Source organism: Apodemus sylvaticus, chromosome 7, assembly GCF_947179515.1.
Source record: "Apodemus sylvaticus chromosome 7, mApoSyl1.1, whole genome shotgun sequence".
Taxonomy (NCBI): domain Eukaryota; kingdom Metazoa; phylum Chordata; class Mammalia; order Rodentia; family Muridae; genus Apodemus; species Apodemus sylvaticus.
This window is the reverse complement of record NC_067478.1, coordinates 80,183,365-80,207,220: the sequence shown is the minus strand read 5'-3', so window position 1 is coordinate 80,207,220 and position 23,856 is coordinate 80,183,365. Positions and strand designations below refer to the sequence as shown.

The following is a 23,856-nucleotide window of genomic DNA, read 5'->3' as shown; positions in this document are numbered from 1 at the left end:
ACTGGTATTGGTCTGTTACTGGCTACAGTTCCTTTTCCAGTCTGGAGAAGTTGACATGAGCACAGAGTCCCATCCCTAACCAAGGAGGCATTTGTAATTGATACCTGCTTGGGAGAGGAAAGTTCAGTTTTCTCCAGTGACCGTGGTGTATCAACCATACTCCAGGGCAGGCCCCCTTACTGAGCAGTTCACCACACAGATCCTCAGACTCCACATTTGTTTGTTGATTTCAGTGTGTGCTTGTTTTTGTTATGGTGTGGTGTTTTTTGTTGAGGTGGGGAGGGAGGGAGGGAGGGAGGGAGAGAGAGAGAGAGAGAGAGAGAGAGAGAGAATGAGAATATGAAGTTGGATGGGTGGTGGGAAAGTGAGGATTAGAGAGGGCAAAGAATATGACCAAAAAATATTGTATGAAAAAATTTTGAGAATAAGAGCAATCAGTCCTGGAGCTGCTTGGCTCTCAAGTTGCTGTAGCTGAGGTGTACAGCCAAGCTTCCTCTAGGTGGGCGGGCCCGTTCTTCACCGCCTCTGAAAACAGTGTGAATTTAGGAAATGCAAACCTGTTGGTGCTTGCCATCATTTGACGGCATGAGAACAGAGCACAGGCTTTGTCTTGTTTGCACTAGAGTACTTTCTGTGGCGTGGTGTAGAGTGGGCTAATCTTAAAATCTACTCTGTGAAGAGTCAGAGCATGAACTGGGGACACTGGGTGTATGATGGCTTTGGTTGGCCGTTGTAAAAAGAAGCTTTTGTAATTCTTGTTTGGATTTTTTAAGACAGGCTTTGCTGGTCTCCCACTTTATAAAAGTCCTTCTGCCTCTGTCTCTCAAGTGCTGGGATGGCAGGTTTGAGCCGTCACATCTGACCCTGTAAAAAGTTAACTTTTAAGGGACTAGAAGCATGGCTCCGCGCTTAAGAGCATTGGCTTCTCTTCCAGATGACCCAGGTTCAATTCCCAGCACCCACATGGTAACTGTAATGGTAACCCAGCACTCACTGTAACTCCAGTTCCAGGGGATTCAGTCCTTTTTCTGACCTCCTCAGGCACCGGGCATAGACATGTAGGCAAAACGCCTGTACAATAGAGTAAAACACTTAAAAATTACCTCTATATAATGCTTGCCCTGGCCTAGAATGTCACAGTTGTCACTCTTCCTCCACTTCCCAATACTAGCTTGCTTAGAGCACATCGTACCACTGAATAACCAGCTTCCGATAGGATAAAGGCTGGCGCATATTTAAAAGAGAAGTTTAGTGCCATGCAAAGTCCCAGGTCAAAATACAGCAAAAAAGAAAAAAAAAGTTTGCATTGGTTTACGTTAAAAGGCTATTTGCTTCTGTTTCTTTGTCACCTTAGAGATGTCTCTTAGAGTCAGCACACCCACCCAGCAGTAACTCTAAGTTACTTCTCTGTTGTCGTAGGTGTGCTGTGAGGTGTAAATGAGCTAAGCCAGCATCAGTTAGTTAATACTTTAAAACTTTCAGAATTGTGCAGGGCCAGAAGTCGCTGGTGGTATATGTCGGCACTTAATTTGTGGGGACTCTTACTGTCGCTGCATTGGAATGACTGATGACACAGAGCACTTCCAGATGGAGGTGTGGTTGTTGGGGTTGTTGATCTTTCACCTCTGTCCACGTTTGCTGTTAGCACCAGGCTTCTGTCTTCCCCTCCCACTCTCCCACGAGTTTTCACGTATGTTGGTTTTAGCTTTCCAAAAAATTTTGTAGGCTCCAGATTCAGAGATTCACACACCTTTTACACAGTGAAATCAAATAGAATTAGAATTCATCTGGAAGGAAATTAGTACCTTACTTTTTAAAAAACCTGCTTATATTTCCAGTTTCTGCCAAAGTAGAATCTCAGCCTGAGTTATAACCCCTTCCCAGCCCAATGGTGCTGGGTTTGTCAAGACCCATTATGTCCGAGACTGCTGTCTCAGTGGGAAGATTCCATTTCTAGCTTCTGAGCGGAGAGTTTGTGACAAGAGAAAGGCTCTTATCCCTTTTCTAGGTCTGGAGGCCTGGGGAGGGCTGTTCAGTCAGTTATTTCTAGTTGCGGTACTTATGTGTTGCCAGCAGGCCCTCAGCTGTTGAAGACCATAGGATAATGTGTCGGTTACAGCTGGCAGTATATGAGGCTGTCTGTCTCTCTGAAACAGTACTAACTGAACTTAGGATGAAGCCTGGAGTGTTAACATAGGACTTAATCCTGGCACAGCCTTAGCTGTGCTACTATAAATTAGATCGCTGATCTCTGAAATACTACTCTTTAACCATTTTGTTTTCCATACTCACTAAAAAGCCAGCCGGGGTTTAGTTGGGCTACACGTGTCCGAAGGTGGTGTGTTGGCTCTGACTACCAACACAACAGGATGGTTGAGCACCTAGGTGAGCAGGGTTCTTAGGATCTGTGTAGTTAGTTAGGCCTTTGTGGTTCAGATGTATGGAGCCCCGTAGCTGTTCTTCTGGAACTACATGTCAGAACTACATGTCATGTTTGATAGTTGGGGAAGTGCTCGCTTCCCTTTACAGTTAGTAGTACCAGCCATTTGTTAGTTACGTGGTTAGAAGTTCATCTTCAGCGAAAGGCATGCACAGCAAAGCTTAAAATAGCTCGCCTCACATTCAGCAGAGTCCCGGGCTCCTCATATGGCCTTCTGATGGCAGTTCCCAGAAAGGGAAGAAGCCCAAGGCTCCTTGAGCAGGCGTTAAAGCTAGCCGGTTACAAGTGTCCTGGGTATTGGGGTTTTCTGTTGAGTCTTACATATTTTTTGTAATTGCTCATAGTACCTTCGGGGGACCGAATGATAGATAGACTTGGCATTTCACAGTGTCTCTGACTATTAGTGACTTGCTGTGTGGAGCTTGTCAGTGCTTTATAAAGTCAGAGTGCAAGTCTTGGGCCTGTCTGCCCAGAAGGTACCCATGAATGCTTTCTGACACATATTTGATTTTGTTTCTCAAAAACAGAGCTGCCAGATGCTGTTAAATCAGCTTCGAGAAATCACGGGCATCCAGGATCCTTCCTTCCTTCATGAAGCATTAAAGGTTGGTTTCCAGTCCCAGCTCAGCTGACAGGCTGGGAAGCAGTTTCCCACATTTCAGGTGTGTTAGCACACACTGTTTCTATACCAGGAGAAAGCATAAGCACGAGCCCTACAGGGCAGGTGGTCAGTTTCTTTAACATAGGAACTTTGAAGGAGGTGGTGGGAGCATACCGTGGGGAAACCTGTGGGAGCTTCCCAGCATCCACGTGCATTGTGACCGACAAGCCAAAAATAACCCCAGGAGGAAACCTGTCTGCTCTTAACATGTGATATTCTTAAGCATTGTTGGTTTTATTTTGAAAGGGTATTCTGCATGTTCCCCAAGGAAATGGTAGCACACCTAGCTTCAAATAGCCAGCAGGTGTATCGATAAAACGTGATTCCGTTACTGGGTAAAAGGCATGGTTGTGCCTTTTAGAATATTTTCTTAGTAAACATCTCAAAACAGATATGTCACCCAGTAAAATACGGTGACTGCTCCATGACTTTACTGTCCAGGCTGATGCACTTATCACCTGTGTTAGCTGCCAGTTCCCTTCAGGGACTGGCTGTGTCCTCACTGAAGTTAGGCTCCTGAAGGGACTGACAGCTCAGCAAGACCATGGCTGCTTTGCATGTTGCAGCTCAGAGTCTTGTCCTGTCTCAGCTTGGTCCGTCTCCAGGGGCGCCAGGCTTCTGGCCTTCCCTGGACTGTCCGCGCTCTGCCTCAGAGCTGTGAGTGCACTCGCTCTGCTCATGTGTTACCAGGTAGTAAAAGAACAGCACCAGAACTGTTGCACACTGTTAACTGCGCAATGCTTTACTTTAGAAATTTGCTATTTTTTTCTTCCTCTTAGGCCAGTAATGGTGACATCACCCAGGCTGTCAGCCTTCTCACAGACCAAAGAGTTAAGGAGCCCAGTCACGACACAACTGCTACAGAACCATCTGAAGTAGAAGAGAGTGCTACTAGCAAAGATCTGTTAGCAAGTAGGTCTCCTGTCCTAGTCTTCTCTGAACTAGAAGACGGCGACGGATCGCTCATTTCTCTTATCAGCCCTTCTGACGGCTTACTGAGCCATTGCTGGGAGCCCGGCCTGGGAGCAAGCTTTTAAATGGTTTCTTTCTTTCCTTCTTTCTCCTTACTCTACATTGTAGCCCAGGCTGGCTTTAAATGTTTTTTTCTTCTTGACTAGTTTTTTGTATGTCTGTACTAGGTCATAAGCCAACTTTATAAAGCTAGCCTTCCATTCATCATAGAATACATGTGTACGGTTGACCATCCAATGCTAGGATGTTTTACAATGGATGTTTTTACAAGGGTAAAGGCAATTAGCCTACAGGTAGGAAATATATTTTTTACTTTGGGGGATATTAATGTGTATTGTATGCATGTGTGTGTTTAGGTCAGAGGTTTGTCTCAGGAGTCTTTATCTATCTTTTATTTTTAAAAATCTGGTTATTTTTATGTAAATGTGTTGTTGTTATAAGTGTTTTGCGTGTGTGTATGTCAGTGCATTGGATGCTGCCTAGTGCTCCTCAAGCCAAAGGAGGGTGTTGGACCTCAGGAGCTTGAGTTATGAATGGTTGTGAGCCACCATGTAGGTGCTGTTAATTGCTGAGCTATCTCTCCAGCCCCTCAACCTTGTTTTGTTTGTTTTGTTTTTTGAGGCAGAGCTGCTCACTGAACCTGGGCCTCACCAGTTTTCTAGGCAGCCAGGTTACGAAGTCCATGGACTCTGTCTTCTCCCCCAGGACTGAGGGTATAGGCATGTACCTACCATGCCTGTCTTTTTAAGTGGGTAGCCTCAACTCAGGTCTTTGTGCTTAAGCAGCAAGTGTTCTGGGCACTGATCACACGCCAGCCATGGCGGATTGGGAACTGTTGGGGTAAGCTTGCAGTGCAGCCATAGTGTTCATTAGACTTTGAGAGTTACAGGATGTGGACAGAGGAGCTGCTACTGGGGAGAATTAGGGATGCCTTTCTTACTTCCTGCACGTGAACTAATGGAATTTCTGCTTCCTCACAGAAGTGATAGACCTCACTCACGACAACAGAGATGATCTTCAGGCAGCCATTGCCTTGAGTCTCCTGGAGTCTCCTAACACTCAGCCTGACAGCAGAGATCTTAATAGGTCGTTGCTTTGATTTATGATCTTTGTTCCTCATGGTTGTGGTCTGGGAAAGCTGCTCCTGGCTCAGTCTGGCCCTTTACTGCTCCAAGATCTTTTCTTTAAGGAGCAGTTTTAGCTTACTCTGTTCTCTTCCCCCCTCCTCCCCCTCTTTTTTTTTTCCTTTTTCTATTTTTTGGGGGTAGGGGTGTCTTAGAGTGGCCTGAAGTCTGTGACCCTTCTCCCTCACCTCACCCTCCGGAGTGCTGGGATCGCTGGTGTGTGTCAGCACTCTGGCTCGTGGTTCACTCTGACAAGTAAAGGACATTGAGGCTCTTAACCGGTCTGTAGCTTTGGGTAGAAGTTTACAAAATTTTGTTCCCAGTTACTAAGGAAAACCAATAATGAGCCTAAGTATCTGATAATTACAAGCCCTTCAGTAGGTTGAGTTGAGTGTAAACCTTTAATGTGGAAGGAATGAATAGCCTGGAACCTCAACTCATTGTTACCGTGGGTCTTACTAGTAATAGTTTCTGAAGGAAGGGGTTAAATTTGTGTTTATGTAGACACTGGTCCAGTGGCTGGTCATCCTGGTATTTGAATCTTCTGTTCAAAATTACCAACACGGTCTGTATAGTAAATCATTCTTTAACTGTTTTTTTTTTCTTCTTTTTCTTTTTGTTATGTGGTGTTGGTATGCTACAGAACGCATGAGGCTAACTCTGCAGAAACCAAACGCTCAAAGAGAAAACGCTGTGAAGTTTGGGGAGAAAACCACAATCCCAATAACTGGAGGAGAGCGGGCGGTTGGCCAGTTGGGCTGAAAAATGTTGGCAACACATGTTGGTTCAGCGCTGTTATTCAGGTACGGTGCTTTTAAGAGATAGCCGTTTTCTCCTGGTTATAATGTCATAGTTTGCTAAAATGAAACGTGAAGTATAAGTTAAATCAATTGGGTAAGACTGGGTAGGTAGTCTTTGTAGTAGTGTTGTTGTGTTGTAGTTACTTTGGTGTGTTTGGACTGTGCCTCTTCAGTAGCTTCTGCTGGCCTCTCACATGTCCATGACCCCTTAGTTTGTGATATCTAAACTGCACAGTACTGATACATAAATACATTAAGTGTTCGGGGTCAGCAGTCAATGAATACCATTGAAGCTAACCTGGAGTAGAGGCATGGCAGATGGGCATCCTGGAAAGAGGACTGTAAAAATATTCTTTCATTATGTAGCTTAGACTAGCCTCAAATTTGTGATCCTTTTGCCTGTACCTCCCAAGTGCTAGAGTTTTAGGTATGTACCACCATGCTAGCTAGCTATATGCATGAATTACACACACACACACACACACACTCACACTCTCTCTCTCTTTCTCTCTCAAATACATATTCAAACACTACTCCAAACACCCTATCACTGAGCCACATTCCCAGTCCTGTGAAAACACTCTTGGGGGAGGAGGGCTGTGAAATCTATAGGAGTCGGAGATCTAGAAGAGTGAACAGGTGGCTCAGTGCCATTTGACATGGTAGGAATAATTTGTGGTAGAAGTTGCCAATAATGCTGTAGATGTGCTACGTTCAAAATACCAATGTTTACATTCTTGTATACAACACTAGATAGGAGTTAACTGAATGTATTTCTAGTTCGAAAAAATAATACTTTCATGTACTAAGTAAAGCCAAGCAGGGGGACGGATTTCGTTAGAGAGAAGTGGCTATTAAGTATTTCCTAGAGCTGGAGAGATGGCTCAGCAGTCGAGCCATTTCGGTTGCTCTGTAGTTCTGGTATCTCAAATGCTGGGGTCTACTGCAACTGGCTGCACTTTCACCAATTCTCTCCTGAGCTCTCTTCATGGTGCAAAGCCTCGGCTTTTCTCCATGACCCCTTCAATTCTAGGGCTTCTACTGCTAATGCGGCTGCATCCTCTTCAGTAACCTCTGCTGGCCTCTCACATGCCAAGCCACTGTCCATGACCCTTTCACGCCTTCAAAACCACTACTACCTGAGTGACCCTGACATGGTACCAAGTCTGGCTGTTAGCATGAGGTACCACTCACTACCGTGGCTGCCTCTGCATAGCTTTTCTCTGTGCTTTCAGGAAACACTTCCAGAAGATTTCACCTCTGTGATGGTGCTCTGTTAATCACCACTAATTTCACACAGCTCCAGCCAACCAGCACAAATTGTCCCAGCAAAGCAAAGGTTTCACTTTAGTAATACTGATACCTTGTTATCACAGCTGATTCTTCAGCCCCAGCTAGCCAGAACCACAGACTCTTCACACCAAAGCCCCAGTAGAGGCCTTGTTTCCCTCTGAGAAGGCAAGAGCCAGGCTTCCATCATCTGCACTGCTCTCAACACTCTTCCAAACTCCTGCAGAACAGCCCACTGCACTCTTAACACTGGCTTTTCTAGCCCAAAGTTCTAAAGCCCTCCACAGTCCTCCCCAAACCAACCTTATTCTGGTCTGCCACAGTAGTTCCCTACTCCTGGTGCAACTTACCCTTAGTCAGAGTTTCTTTTGTTACAGCAAAACATATGACCAAGTGTCTTAGTTAGGGTGTCTATTGCTGTGAAGATACGCCATGCTCATGGCAACTCTCATAAAGGAAAACATTTATTTATTTATTTGTTTGTTTGTTTATTTATTTGTTTATTTGGCTTTTTGGGGGGGGTTGGTTTTTTCAAAACAGGGTTTCTCTGTATAGCCCTGGCTGTCCTGGAACTCACTCTGTAGACTAGGCTGGCCTTGAACTCAGAAATCCACCTGCCTCTGTTTCCCAGAGTGCTGGGATTACAGGCGTGTGCCACCACCGCCTGGCTAAGGAAAATGTTTAATTGGGGCTGGCTTATGGCTTAGAGTTTGGAGGTGTAGTCTGTAGAGGAAAACATGGTGGCATGAAGTTAGAAATGCTCTGGAAAGGTACCTGAGTGTTCTACACTTGATCTTAGCTAAAAGGCCGAGAAGCGACGTACCTGAGTGTTCTACATCTTGAACTGCAGGCAGCAGAGGGAAACTACCACGCTGGACTTTAGCTTGAGCATATATGACTTCAGACCCTCCACTGTGACACTTCCTCCCACAAGACTACACCTACTCCAAAAAAGGCGACACTTCCTGATAGTGTCTTTCCCTATGGCCAAGCATTCAAACACACAAGTTTGTGGGAGCCATTCCTTTTCAAACCAACACAGGAAGGAAATGGTTTGGCTCACCCTTCTGATATCACTGTTCATTATTGATGAAAGTCAGGACAGGAATCTAAACTGGCCTGGAACCTGGTTACTGGCTTGCTCTGATGGCTTGCTCAGTCTGCTTTCTTATAGAATCCAGTCCACCAGCTGTGGGATGGCCCCACTCATAATGGACTGGGCCTCCCCCATTGTTCATTAAACAGTTGGATGTTATGGAGGAAGGCATTGTCTCAATTGAAGTTTTTTCCTCTTTGATGTAGTTTGTGTATCAGGTTGGCATAAGACTAGCTATCACACACTTAAGGAAAACATTTCCTCACCACCATCAGCTTCATGTGTTCTCCCTCTCCCTGCCTGCAGGCTTGTCTTCATATGGTTCTATGGCATCCACCTAGCTGCTTGTCAAGCCAAAATACCTTGTTTACTATATGCCTGGCTCTGAGTAGGACCTGAGAAACAGCAGTGACTAAGCCAAAGCCTATACTCTCCTGGAGTTGGACTAATAGAATCAGGTCATGATAAATGCCACAAAGGCATTGTGAAGGAGGGTACTGGCTGATTTTGTGTCAACTTGACACAAGCTAGAGTCATCAGAGAGGAAGGGACCTCAGTTGAGGAAATGTTTCCATGAGATCCACCTGTAAGGTATTCTCTTGATTAGTCACCAATGTGGGAGGGCCCAGTTTTTGTGGGTGGTGCCATCGCTGAGCTAGTGGTTCTGGGTTCTATAAGAAAGTAGGCTGATGCAACAGTGAGGGTCAAGCCAGTAAGCAGCAGTCCTCCCTGGTCTCTGCGTCAGCTCCACCCTCCAGGTCCGCTGCCCTGCCTGAGTTTCTGACCTGACTTCTTTTGTCCATCAACAGTCATATGAAAGTGTAGGCTGAACAAACCCTTTCCTCCCCAACTTGCTTTTCGGTCATGGTGTATCGTCACAGCAACAGACGACTTAGCTAGAGTGCTGCTCCTGTAAAGTGGTCGGGGTGGTTTGGCTGGTAGAGGCTTTTTAAGCAGAGGTGCGAAGGGAGCTGGGGTTTGGGTTATATATCTACGTACAGAACATTTGTGAGTAAGACAGAAAGTAACCTGTGAGAGGAAGACAGCTAAGGCTGTCTGGTTAAGAATGGAAAGAACTGACTCCACCAGACTTGCATACAAATGATGTGTGTGCTGCCTTCAGTAAACACATACTTAAAATGAAAAGCACAGCGAGTGTAGCGGGAGCAAAGCCTCATGAGGTGACTCAGATCTGTAATCACCTTTGAGGCAAGGGCAAGAGAGTCGCTACACGTCCAGCCTGGGCTTTGTGGTGCATTCCATATCAGCCGCAGTCTGAGACCAAGTGTAGAAAGTAGGGCTGCCAGTGAGTGAGTTAGTCTAAGACTGCAGCTGTCTAGGTGTGTGTACAGAGGGGCACACACTAGTCATAATAAAATGGCAGATAGATTTTGGAATAGTTGTTGGAGGTTATAGAGAAACTGGTTGACAGTATGATACCATATTCAAAACCTGACAACTTGTTTCAGACTTTGAACTTGGGGTGTGCATGGTAGTGCACACCTGCAGTTTCGACACTCAAGCTAAAGCAGGAGGACCAAAAGTCTGACACCAGCCTTAACTACATAATGAACCATTTAGAAATAAACCTGTGCACACATGACAGAGTGCAGAGATGGTAAACTGCAGTGCTTACCACTCAGGTGAGCAGTGACCATTACAGCCTAGAGAAGTGGTTCGGCAGCTAAGTACACTCACTGTGTGATCCTGAGCACCAAAATCTGCGTCCTTGTTACAGGCCAGACATCCAGCAGGCTATCACCTCTGCTTCAAGTAGGTAGGATCATGGGGCTGGCTGAGTTCCTGCTGAGCGTAGAAAGCCCCACTAGGTTCCAGGAGAGACCCTGACTCTGGGGAATAAGTAGAAAATGATGGAGGAGAACACTTAACACTTTCTGGCCTCTGAGTGTGCTATCTTAAAGTGAATATTATAAAATCCCAGTGCACCAGCCAGTGGTGGGGCACACCTTTAGTCCCAGTACTCAGGAGGCAGAAGATCTCTGTGAGTTCATTTCATTCGGAGTCTTCCCATGCATCCCAAAGCTAGCCCTAAAACTCACCATATAGTCCGGGTTAGCTTTGAACATAAGGCGGTCCTGATGTCCTATTATGGGTCATCAGGTCTTGGTGCCCATTATGCCCAGCTCTGTCACAGACAGTGCATTTCTGAGATTTGCTCGTGTTGATACACACATTCTTGTCAGTTAACTGTCCTACTGCATAGGAGGTAAATGATGAATGAATTTCTAAACCAGTTTTTAAAAAGGTTTATTTTTATTTGTGTCCATGTATGTACACATACTATGAGCACACAGACGACGAAGGATCCAGAGAGAGTGCATGGGGTTCTCTGTAGCTGGAGTTGCAGGCAGTTATGAGACATCCTGTGTGAGCACCAGGACCAAACTTTCGTCTTCTGCAGTATCACTTTGATGACACATAATTCTATTACTAATATTTGTATCTATATGTATTAATCTAGTATTGTTCATTCCTCTTTTTAGGCATTGTTTCTTTTATTACTTAAAAGAATTGATTTCATTATTAATCTTTGTGTATAAACATTTTCTTATCTTTTTTTAAGATTTATTTATTTATTTTATGTATACGAGTACACTATAGCTGTCTTCAGACACTCCAGAAGAGGGTGTCAGATCTCATTACAGATGGTTATGAGCCACCATGTGGTTGCTGGGAATTGAACTCATGCCCTCTGCAAGAGCAGTCAGTGCTCTTAACTGCTGAGCTATCTCTTCAGCCCAATCATTTTGTTTGTTTGTTTGTTTGTTTGAGACAGGGTTTCTCTGTATAACCCTGGCTGTCCTGGAACTCACTCTGTAGACCAGGCTGGCCTCGAACTCAGAAATCCGCCTACTTCTGCCTCCCAAGTGCTGGGATTAAAGGTGTGCACCACCACCACCCGGCTCCCAATCATTTTCTTATACTAGTAGAAGAATTGGTAGGTTGACAATGTAGATACTTGTAACACAAGATAATGATTAGAGATAGGATTTCTCAGGGCAATGATGGGCCTGGACCTCACTGGATCCCAGGATGTCCTTGAAGTCATTGTACTACTTTTGCTTCAGCTTTCTGAGTACTGGGATTACTCCAAGCCACCATGCCTGGCTTTGAAATACTACACCTGTAATTAAACCTGCCTGTAATCCTAGCAGTCAGAAGTCTGACTCAGGAGGATCTTGTGGAATTTGAGGCCAGCCTTGGCTACATAGAGAGTACAAGGCCAGCCTAAATTATCTAATAAGACCCTGTTAGATACTTTAAAAAACAGAAACAAAAACTACAACTGTTTTTGTTGGGGTTCAGGAACGCCACACAAACCACAGGGACAGTCAGAGGCAAGGGTGGAGGCGGTTCTACATTTTGGCTGACTTAAGCTGATTGGCCCTAAGTGAGGTAAGAGGGGTGGCAGAGGGTGGTGAACAGGGGAGTTTCAGAGCATTGAGAGAGCAGCATAAGTGACACAGCTGTAATGCTGTGGCCTTTTAGGAAAGGTTGCCAGTGTTGGCTGTGGAGAGTTACTTTGGGAAGCAAGGCTGAGAACCTGTACTTTTGAGCAAAATGGAAACTGAATACGTGGCTACAGTTAAGTTAAAAGGAACAGGCCTCAACAGTTGAAAGTAGTTGAGAATAAATTTCCTTCTTTCAGTCTCTCTTTCAGTTGCCTGAATTTCGAAGACTTGTTCTCAGTTATAGCCTGCCACAGAACATCCTTGAAAATTGTCGAAGTCACACTGTAAGTTGGCACTGAGACAAAGTTTCTGTGTTGTTGGATGGAGTGTAGGAACTTGGCTAAGTCACTCTTCTCCCTCCTTTGGATAAGAAGTAAGGGTTTACAAAGATACAGTGAAGTAGGAATAAAATTAGGAAACGGTCCCAGGGAGGTGCAGTGAGGCACTGTATTATTTAACCCTGGTGCTGCACTCACTGTTGGCAACACCAGAACCTGCTGTCCAGGTGCTGTGTCTCTTCTGCCGTTGGCTACTGAGGTCAAGGGATGCAGAGCCAGGCCCTTCTTGGACTGCATCTATCTTGCCCTTGCATGGCACTGTACTACAGTGCATCCTTTTAGGTCGGTGGGCAGCTGCAAGAAACTCTAGAATATTCTGTCCTGTCCTCAGCGTGTTCTCTGACTGCTTCACACTTCCCCTGAGCCCTGGAGTTGCACCTGCTCTCCTCCTCTGCTCCCTCTGTTAGTCTCACTGGTCTAGAACTTGGTGAATGTGAATTAGTGATTTTTGAGAAGTTTTTCTTTATTCCTTCAAACTTTCCGAGTAAGATCTTGACTGTGTTTTCTCCAGGAAAAAAGAAATATCATGTTTATGCAAGAGCTTCAGTATTTATTTGCTCTGTTGTTGGGATCAAATCGAAAATTTGTAGATCCTTCTGCAGCCCTGGATCTCCTGAAGGGGGCCTTCCGATCATCTGAGGAGCAACAGGTACTCTGTTCCCTTGTCATATTTCAAAGGCCAGTGTCTGAGTCACCTTTGCTAATGTGGTACTGCTGTTTGAGTTGTTACTGTGTGACAAGCTCTGAACAAAGCTAGGCAAGATGACCACCTTCATCTGCCCTTTATTTTGCTCTCAGAAGGTGTAGTTAGAGAGCAAGTATGTTTGTGCACGAGTGAGAGGTTACACGGGGTGCTGGCAGTCCATGTGCACGACTGAGGTACATGGGGTGCTGGCACTAACAGGCAGAGGTGGGAGGAAGAGCAGCATAACTGGGAGGGGATGGCTCTCACCTTAATCCCAACAGAGGCTTTTGAAGCAGGAAGAAATTTGAAAAGTAATCCAATGAGCCATACTGAGGATAATATAGAAGAATCAAGTCCCGTATCTGATGGCCTAGGCAGAAATCTTGGTTTGGTTTGGATTTTGAGGCAGGTCTCAGTATTGACCCAGGAGATTGTTGGATGCCAGGTCCTCTAGCCTCAGCCTCCTGAATCTGGGATTGCAGGCTGCAGCATCACTCTGGGATAGAGATCATCTTTCCAACCTTCGAAAGCTGAATTTGGCAGCTTTTCTCTTTTCAGTCATGGAATCTTCCCCCTTCCTTCTCCATCTGCTTTTGAACTCAGAGCTGTTGCTGTTGCTGTACCAGCTTCGCCCTCCACAGTGTGAAGCCCACACTATTACATAGCTAACCAGCATTCTCAACACAGTTTGTAAAGTTGCCTCTCTCTGTCATTTCTCACAGTGCTCTAGTAGACTCTAGTATGTTCTTTTTTAAGATACCTTTTTAAAAATGACTAATTGGAGATAGTGTTTGGTTTGGGTTTTGTTTTGTTGTTTTGTTTTCTTTGGTTTGGTTTGGTTTTGCCACACACAGATGTGGTCAACCCTTCAGAGTTAGTTCCACTTCCTTGCTGGCCTAGCCTACTCTGTTTGTTTCTAGTCTCTGGGCTCCTGTGTCTTTTGCAAGTTTGCCCCCTAAAAGGGAGATTATGTCATAGGACTAGAATATTTATTTGTGTGCTTATAGGTAGACCTTTGTTTCCATGAGTTGAGTATTGCATCTAACTTACTGCAATTTGTGCCTCTTTTATAGCAAGATGTGAGTGAATTCACACACAAGCTCCTGGATTGGCTGGAGGATGCGTTCCAGCTAGCTGTTAATGTTAAGTGAGTGTCGAGGGTTTGTCTGCACATCCTTCTGACTCACAGTGGCCTCTGAGAACAGTTGGTGGGCGAAGTCACTCTTCTGAAGTAGAAATTGCCAGTGTTTGCCAAATTTCTTGGTGGCCACTGAGCCCTGTTTTGGCTTTTTCTCTAGAGATATAGTCTGTCCTTTTAACCTTTGTATCTCTGAACCTGAACTAACTGGTTGTAAGATGTAAGTAAAAGTGGGTAAATGCATCCTAAATGTGGGCATGGTGTATGGTATGGAACCATTATATTTAATGTCACTCACCTGTGACATCTGCTTAGCATTCACAGAGCATGTGGGTCAGTCACCCCAGCCATAGACACAGGTGGAAGTCAGGGCCTCGAGGACCTGTATCATGTGTGTGTGGCTGCCACGAACCTGTTTTTCTAAATAGTTTTAAGTCTGGAATTGGAGAATAAAGTGCCATGAAATAGTTTAGCAACTAGGAACGTAGACACTAACTACAATGTAAAACAAGGGAACTTAAACACTTAACTACAATGTAAGATGAGCTTTAGGAAAAGACCATTTGCATGCTACTTATATTGTGCCACTGAGAAAATTTGTAAGCACTTACTTGTAAAACCCTGGGGGAGTCCATTCTTCACTACTGTGCTGTTCTCTACCTTATAAACACATAATTAGGCATAGCTGTATATAACAAATGTATATACACACACATTTGTCACTAAGTCTGACCCCAAGGTCAGGGCTCACACAGTGCATCCCCAACACAGTGCCAGGCATCTTGTCAGTCAGTGCCTGAGCTGAACTACATCTCTGCTTCCTTAGAAACTAAGATACCATGTGACAGTCTGTGGTGATGAAAATGGACTATTCTTGTTTCTGAATCCTGCTTGGGTTTTATGAGCACGTATTTGATTCAACTGACACAGAACTATCTTGTCTCTTTTAAAATAGCAACAATCTCAGGAATAAATCTGAAAATCCCATGGTGCAGCTATTCTATGGTACTTTCCTGACAGAAGGGGTCCGAGAAGGTAAGGCCTTTGTCCTATGTGCTTGTTGTCAGCTCTGACTGGTTCTCACTGCTGCATCCTTGCAGGGAGACAGGATAGACTTGAAAGTCCAACAAACTGAATACTTCCTCTCTGGCTTTTCCCCATGCGCCTATGGGCGGGGCGCATAGTCTGAATCCTCAGTCTCTAGATCTGAACGATGAAACAGTCTTTGTCCTAGAATTGTCATGTTAAGTTGTGTAATGTCTGTGTTGGTGGCAGTGATGCTACTTAGTTTTCTATTTTTGCTTTTCCTAGTGAACCATCTGATTTCAGGTTCTATAGATTCAAACTGCCAGAAATGCTTGTCTACTCTCTGAATATTTAAACTGTTGGCTAGGCACATAGCTTTTATTTTTTTAGTGGCGGGATTTTGACTATGTACAAATAGAATAGTATTGAAACTTCTATGGATTCAGCAACTTGTGAAGCCATGGCCAGCTCTTCCCTCTAGCAGCCTAACTCCCATGTGATTACAGCCACGCACCGCCACTGGACCTTATGTTGTCGACTTACTATATGTGTTTATTTTTGGTACTAGGATTTGAACCCAGAACTCAGGGTGCATTCTTAACTGCTACACCAACAGCTGTAGTTTTCATATATGTGTGTGTGTGTGTGTGTGTGTGTGTGTGTTAGATATAGCACAGTAGCATGTGTAGTTGCTACTATTCTGTTGCTGTGATAAAATATTATTACTACAGAAACTTATTGATAAGTGTTTTAGCTTCTGGGTCTTGAGGGTTAGAATCCATGATGGTGGGAACAAAATGGCTCTACAGGAAACTGACTGAGAGGTCACATCTTTAATTGTAAGCATGAAGCAGCCAGAGCAAACAGGAAGCAGGGCAAAGCTATGAACTCTCACAGTCCACCTCCCAGTGACATACCTGCCTCGGCTAAGAAGCCTTCCTCCTGGACAGGAAATATTCAAATATGAGACCATGAGAAACATTTCTCATTTAAACTACAGTATCCCACTCCTTAGCCCCCATAAGCTCATGGCCATATCGTAATGTAAACTATTTGATCTACATTCAGAAGTCTTCTTTAGTATGTCACAGTCTTCTATTTAAAAGTCCAAAGTCTCTTCTGAGTCTCAAGGCAATCTCTTAATTGTAAGCCCTTATAATATCAAAAGGCAGGTTGCATACTCTGAACATAAAAAGGGGCTTACAACTCTTAAGTCAGCACCATATGACAACAGACATTGCCAACTTTGGTTGCCAGCTTGGGGTGGATCCTTGCTTTCTTGTATCACATTAGGAGAAGCTTTATTCTTGTTGCTTTCTAGGAGTTCTCTGTTACAAGTTGGAAGCTTGCTGTGTGTGGTCTTGCCCTGAGGAAGCCCTTCATTTGTTCTGACACAGAACAGCCTCTCCTTAAAGCTATGAACCTCCTAACAGTTACAGCCCACTTTTTTTGGCTGTAGCATTAAACTTCCTGGTGTTCTTTTCTCTCCAAACTGTACATTTTGTACTTTTTTCTGCCCCGGTTTTTTTCATGGTAGACCTGTGGAAGCATTAACAGGGATAACCATGCCACAAACTCAGCATTGTGCAGTCTTGAAATTTTCTCTGCCAAAGACATCAGTCTTGTTTTAAAGTTTGTCTCAGTCAAGTTCATGGTGCACAGGCAGAAGGTGGCCCAGCTTCTTTGCCAGAATATCCCAGGACTGGCCTCTGGGTACTGTTAGTCTTAGCTGCCAGGCCTCTGCAGTACTCATTGCTCTCAGCAACTTGGCTCCTGTTAAAACACTCCCTTAAGCTCTGCCTACAGCGTTCAATACTTTTTAGTTCCAAAGCCTTCCACATCCCTCCAAAACATGAGCAGGGTCAGGTTCGTGATCGCCTCAGGCAATGCAGATAGTAATTCTCTGGTATGAGCTTCTGCATTAGGTGCTCTTTTGTGGGGAAAAACACCAGAAACAGTTGGATTGTATAGGAAAGGGCAGCCCAGCCCCTGGGTTGGTGAAGTTCCGGTAGTGGCAAGGTATGCCAGCAGGAGAACCTGGCAGCCAGGTCCACCTTGGTATGTGAAATAGACTTCTGCCATCCATCCCAGCTTAACAACTGGAAGCAGGAACTGGTGGAAGCAGGCCAGTGAGGGGTACTGATCCATTCCCATGGCTTGCTCAGCCTGCTTTCTTATGGAACCCAGGACCTAAAGATGGTACTGTCCATGGTAAGCTGGGCCCTCCCCATCACTAATTAAGAAAATACTCTATAGCCAGATCTTATGGGTGCAAATTCTCAATTAACGTTGCCTCCTTTCAGATAACTGTAGCTTGTGTCAAGTTGACATGGAAGTAGCTAGCATAGTCCCATTTTACGTTTTGGGAGACTGCCTGCCACCCTAAGAGATGCAAAAGTGATTGACCACAAGCCTCTGCTGCTCTGTGCATCGTGTGTGGTCTTACTGCAGTGCAGCCGTGGTGGGTTTGACAGGGAGACGTGTACCTTGGCTACTTGGCAGTGTGCTCATGCCGGGATCCACGAGGTCATCAGAGGTTACCACTGGTGTGTTTTTCACCAGTTCTCAGAGACTACTGAGTCCTAAAAGGCAGTGTCTCAGTGGAGTCTGAGAAATAGACTTTAAGTGCTGGTAGTGAAGCTTAACAACCCCTTTTTGCCTAGGAAAGCCCTTTTGTAACAACGAGACCTTCGGCCAGTATCCTCTTCAGGTAAACGGTTATCACAACTTAGATGAGTGCTTGGAAGGGGCCATGGTGGAAGGTGACATTGCGCTACTTCCTTCTGATGGTTCCGTGAAGTATGGACAAGAGGTAAGGTGTATATTGGCAGTGACAAAGCCAACTAAGTAGGATTGAACTTTTAGGCAAATAAGTCCACATGTTTGATCACCACACACTGAGTGGAACTTGAATCTGTCTCCTTTCTCTAAGTGGTTAATGTGAATCATGGGTCTTCGTGCTCTGATGAAGTTCTTTGCTAAAGCTGAGTTGTTAATGCTACTTCTGATATTTTCACCATGATCAGGTTTCTCCCTTTCTGTTGAATCCTACCTGTACCTAAGTAGGGAGAATGCACTGCCTCCATATTTTTGAAGGGTAAAAGTGATTAACTCTTAAGATAATGCCATTTAGAATATTTTCCCTATTACAATATTTATTGTTCTCAGTTTGTAAATTTTACCTTTGCTTTTTTTACATTTTAAAATTTAATTTATCTATGTGGGAATCTTAGGCTTTGATGGGTTGGAAAGAATGTATTAATATCTCAACATTCCAATTGGGCAGGGATTAGTGTGTATAACTAGTATACACTAGTATAACAATTTTCCACATTACCTCATTTGGCTTACTCTCATACATTTTGAGGCAAAACTGGGTTTTGGAACTGTCCGTTCAAGAATTATGATAGCCGGGCAGTGGTGGCGCATGCCTTTAATCCCAGGGAGGCAGAGGCAGGTGGATTTCTGAGTTCGAGGCCAGCCTGGTCTACAGAGTAAGTTCCAAGACAGCCAGGGCTATACAGAGAAAACCCTGTTTCGAAAAACAAAAAACAAACAACAACAACAATAATAATTATGATAAGAGAAATTGACGTGAATTAAAGTAGGGCCCATTGAAGATGCAAGAATATGGAGAGCACTTGGGCCTCAGCTTCTTGAGGAAAAAAATGGATTTCTGGCAGGTCCTAGTATGAGCTGTACCATGTGTGTACAGTGATGTTTTCTCTTATGAATGAGTAGTTACTACTTAAGCAGTATCCAGGGACAAGAACCTTATAAAAATAAAACCCTAGCAAGAATCATTACACTTGTTTAATTAGATTTAACCCAGAAGAGCCAGGCTAGATGGCTCATGCTTGCACTTCTACCACTTAAGAGACTGATTAATCAGGATTGTTACAAGTTCAAGGCCAGCGTTGGCTGTTCAGTGAGCAAGGTCTTATCTCAAGAAGCAAACAACCAAGATTTAGCTGTGGGGAGTCTGCTGCACCTGGTGCCACCAGCTCCCTCTGGTGGTGGGGACCTCCAGTGGCAAGCAAAACTGCTTCAGCTGGTCCAGGCTTTCCTCTGCTCTAGAACTCTGGGTAGCATTGGAGGTTCACTGGCCTGGCTGTCTTTTCAGAAACTTGTTTTTTGGAAGTCAGAGATTTATCTTAGAAACATGAGACTATTTTAAATTTTTATTTGTAAACAGGACTTAAAACTGTGGCTAGCTGTAAATAAATACTACATAATACATTTACAGTGTTTGTCTTTTTAGATGATTATTGGATGCAGTTATCCCCTAATTACATGCTGTTAGGCTGTTCCCGTAAGATCTGAACATTGTAAATTCTGATGACTTGCTTGGTCCGTTCTTGTCTGCTGTGGTGATTATTTCTAAAGGTGATGGTTGAACGCAATGCTAGCTAGTAGATTTGGAGGCTGAGGCAGGTTTGGTCATGCTCTCCAAGTATAATTAAGTATTTAGATAGTATGTGAGATACAGTTCTGTGTAATATTAAGTTGTCTTGGATATAAATTCCATATCAAAAAAGTTTGATGAAAGGTCTTTTAAATGTGGCTGTCATTTCCTGATGGTAGCTTCTCTCTTCCCTTGTCCTTACCTTGGCAGCGTTGGTTTACAAAGCTGCCTCCAGTGTTAACCTTCGAACTCTCCAGATTTGAGTTCAACCAGTCTCTTGGGCAGCCTGAGAAAATTCATAATAAGCTGGAATTTCCTCAGATTATCTATATGGATAGGTGAGTATTGATTCAACTGACTTTGTGAGGTTAATCAAACACAACAATAGAAATGACTGTGAACACATAGTTGTATGTGGAGATCACCTAGACATCTGATAATGTGTACATTTCAATTATGTGAACCTTCCAGAGTACTGTGACTGAGTAGCTCGGCTCAGAACATAAATCTCGTCTCCACGTTGTAAACCAATAGCGTGAGAATGCAAGGCAGGTGTAATTTATACGGTCTTGGTAAAGCTGTAGATACACAGATACCAGCTAAGTTTCTAATTATACTTAGGTTTCTGCTTTACATCCAAATTGGGGAACATAACTTCCTCTAACTTTGACATTTTTTTTGACAAGCCCTTATTTCCAGCCACCACGTGGAAAATTAATTTTCTGAAACCTTTTCTAAGAAGGACCCAGTTATATATTGGGGGGGGGGGGCAGGCTGAGAAATGGGGTTAAGAGAAAGTGAGAAAACCCAGTGTTAGCAAGGAAGTAGATGGATCTCAGAGCTCATCCCCATATCCCCTGGAATGTCAGACAATTTTTCATTTGTTTAATTTGTTTTTATTTTGTTTAATTTGACAAGAGAATCCATACACTCTTCAGTGGATTTAGCTTCAAAATGATTTTGGCTTTTGGCTCCTTGCATTTCCATGGAAATTTTAGTGACTTGCCAGTCTCTGCCAAAATAAGGGGTACTCGGTCGGATTGCACCATACCTGCTATTCAATCTGGGGGGAAATGATGTCTTAGATTGTGATTTTTTTTTTCTTTTAAGTGTAGTATCTACCATTTTGTTTTTACATCTTTATTTCTCTTGGTGATGTTTTACAAGTTTTGGTGTACAACCCTTCCATTATTAGATAAAACAAACTTTTGATATTCTTGAGCTTTTGAAATTTTTATTCTGTTCTCTTGAGCAGATGGAAATAAAGATGGTTGGACTGGTTATTAAATTGACATTGTATCTTCAGGCTGGAGTAAACTCACCAAGTTTGCTAGGGTCTCGTGCTGCCGTGAGCAGCTGCTGAAGAACAACGCTGCTCCTTTGCTGCTGCTGTCTCTACATCTTCTGTTCCTTTGACTCACCTGCCGTACTGGCTTCCCCTTTAAGAAAGGTTTAGTAATGGTGAGAGTGGCCATCTGTTCTTGCCTCCTAGCTGACCTTGGGGTCGGGCTTGTAGCTCTGAGTGACCCACAGCAGTGCACGCAGATGGTTTTGGTACCCTGTAACTTAGCGAGAAATGCAAGGGCATCCTCCACTACAGAGGGAGTTGGAGACCACTCTGAGTTATGAGATTGTTTCAAACCAAAACCTAAAAAAAAATCAAAACCATAAAAATTTAGTATTGGTTAATACTAAATTATTAATACTCACACTACCCGTGTGAGTGAGGTCTTGTCATGGATACCTGCTGACGTCACCTCTGCACATGCTTATCATTTGCTTAGGTACATGTACAAAAGCAAAGCGCTTATCCGAAGTAAGAGAGAGAGCATTCGCAAGCTGAAGGAGGAAATACAAGTTCTGCAGCAGAAGTTAGAGAGGTGAGTCTCTGGGGAGTTTCATGCTTTCAAGCATAAAGCAAGTATTAAAATCAGAGATTGTGTTAAAAGTCCAGAGCATAACTAATTAATAACTGGTGTTTTATAAAATAGCCAATACCCTCACTGTAAGTGTAAAGGAGTCTTCAAGGCCAGCTAGCATCTGTGCATCCTGAGCTTACTGTGACTGATTGGCAGTCTGTCTTCCCTGTCCTCCTGCTCTCTGACTAAATGACTGTGAGAAGCAGTTCTGTGTCGGTCAGTTGTCCTCTCTGGTTTTGTTGAGACAGAGTTTTCTGTAGCCTAAACTCAAAGAGGATGACCTTGAACTTCTGATTCTCCTGCCTCCACCTCCCCAAGGGTTGGACTTGCATTGAATGGCCTCCAAGCCTCGCTGCTTCACTTGGGGAAATGGGCTTGTGAAATGTTGAGATGGGGTGATGCTGACTGAGTACAGGAGCTCTAGCTCCTTGTGTGTACCAAGTTCTTCTGGCACGCTCTATTTTAAAACAGATCTGTAGTCTAGATAGATCTGTCGGTTTAGCATTTACAAAGGAAATCCATACACTGTTGGTGGCTTCTTTCTTTTTTCATATACTTTTTTTTTTTTTATTCCCTGTGCATTTTTGGAAGTGTTCTTTCTGCCCCCCCCCTCTCTCTGTGTGTGTGTGTGTGTGTATGTGTGTGTGTCTGTCTGTCTGTCTGTCTGTCTATCTGGGTAAATATCAGAGCTTCTGTAACTGGAGTTACAGAAAGTAGTGGAGCTGCCACATGGGTGCTGGGAATGGAACCAGGATCCTCTGGAAGAGCAGTCAGTGCTCTTACCCACTGAGCCATCTCTCCAGCTCCCGCAGTTGATGCTCTTAACTGCTTCACCTATTACATTCTCTCTCCTAGCTCACCAGTCCCAGGTCGTTAATTTCTCCAAGGGATGCAAGCTCTACCCAGATCCAATATTAATATTTAACATTATTTGCTGTGTGTAGGTGTTGGGTAAGAGAGTGAGAGAGGGGGAGGGAGAGACAGAGGGAATGAACGTGTGCTGCTGCATTTTTGATGGTCAGGTGACAACCTACAGAATCAGTTTTCTCTTTCTTTGTGTGGATTCTTAGGCTTGGTGACAAGCGCCTTAATCTGCTGTGCCATGTCATGGCCCAGTTATTTTTAGGGAACTTCAACCAAGAATCATTGAGACTTAGGAAGTACTTTCCTTAGTGTAATATTACTATTGCTTTTTTAAAGATTTATTTTTAATTATGTGTATATTGTGTCTGTGTGTGACTATGTGCATCTGGGAGTGCTAGTACCTCTGGAGGCCAGAAGGGACTGTCAGATACCCTGGATCTAGAGTTATAGACTGAGTCTATCCACACCGCTTGGAGTGGAGCTAGGGCCTTCTGTAGGGAAGTATGCTCTTAACTACTGAGCCCCCACTCTGGTCTTAAAACCAACTGGTTATAATTTTGCCTTTTTGTTGTTGTTGTTGTTATTTATTTATTTATTTACTATTTTATGTGTACATGTGTGAGTATATGGAGGTCAGAGGATGCTTTCTAAAGTTGTTTCTCTCCATCAGCCACGTGGGTCCTAGAAACCAAACTCGAGAGAGCATCAGGCTTGGCAGCAGACACCTTTCTCCATTAAGTCACCTTACTGGCCAAATTTAACTTCCTAGATACGAATTAAAGACTAGAGAAAGTGGCTTAATGCTCAGCAACGAGCATCTTTACTATTCCCTGTTCCCGCAGAAGAAAGACCTGGTTGACTCCTAGCATCCGTGTGACAGCTCACACCTACCTATGGCCACTTTGAAGAAATCTGATGCCTTCTCTGACTTCTAAAGGTTCCTGCACACATGGGATACACATACAAATATGCAGGCAAAACACTCATGCACATAAAAATAAATGAGTGGATTTTCTTAACCTATTCAAACTTTGTATGTATATATATGACATACTCCAGGGAAAATATCCAAGAACTTATAAACATTCTGTGAGATACAGAAGTTGGGGTAGGTAACTTTCATGTTTCTTTTTTTTAAATACAACTTTATATTTGAATTCTTTTTTTAACACATGCATACATCACTTTTAAGTCTAAAAATAGACTTCGTGGCCAATAATCTCAGTATTTGGGAGGCCATGGCAAGAGAACTGAGTGATTTTGGAGACTGGTCTGGGCTCTGTAGTCCAGGTCAGGCTAGTCTGAGTACAGCTTAAACTCTGCCTCAGAAAAACAAAAGGGTGGGGTATGATGGGGCATACCTATACGCTCAGGACTTGGGAACCAGGGACGGGAAGATTGAGAGGTCCAGGCCAACTTGATCTTGTCTCAGAAAATAAAAAACCAAAATGCTTATTATTTCTTCTATAGAAGTAACCATGTAAGATATTGAAAGGGAGGTTTCTTCTGTATGTGATAGACAGTTTTGAAACTGCCTTTTCTGTGTTTTTTGTTTTTATCCCGTGCTAAGACTTGAACACCTTGAGCTTGGTAGGCAAATGCTTTACTCTCGGACTGTATCCCTT

General features: G+C 43.8%; 1 protein-coding gene across 4 annotated transcripts in view; it reads left to right on the top strand.

Annotated features, from left to right (window-relative positions):
- Usp28 (ubiquitin specific peptidase 28) overlaps positions 1 to 23,856 on the top strand; it is a 54,416-nt gene that overhangs the window by 11,190 nt on the left and 19,370 nt on the right. For all 4 annotated transcript variants that reach the window (XM_052188405.1, XM_052188402.1, XM_052188403.1 and 1 more), the window contains 11 exons: positions 2,968 to 3,045; positions 3,881 to 4,013; positions 5,054 to 5,159; positions 5,841 to 6,000; positions 12,054 to 12,140; positions 12,706 to 12,843; positions 13,953 to 14,026; positions 14,973 to 15,052; positions 17,707 to 17,855; positions 19,659 to 19,786; positions 21,233 to 21,328. In XM_052188405.1, the coding sequence (XP_052044365.1) occupies positions 2,968 to 3,045; positions 3,881 to 4,013; positions 5,054 to 5,159; positions 5,841 to 6,000; positions 12,054 to 12,140; positions 12,706 to 12,843; positions 13,953 to 14,026; positions 14,973 to 15,052; positions 17,707 to 17,855; positions 19,659 to 19,786; positions 21,233 to 21,328 (1,229 nt within the window). The remainder of the gene's footprint in view (positions 1 to 2,967; positions 3,046 to 3,880; positions 4,014 to 5,053; positions 5,160 to 5,840; positions 6,001 to 12,053; positions 12,141 to 12,705; positions 12,844 to 13,952; positions 14,027 to 14,972; positions 15,053 to 17,706; positions 17,856 to 19,658; positions 19,787 to 21,232; positions 21,329 to 23,856) is intronic.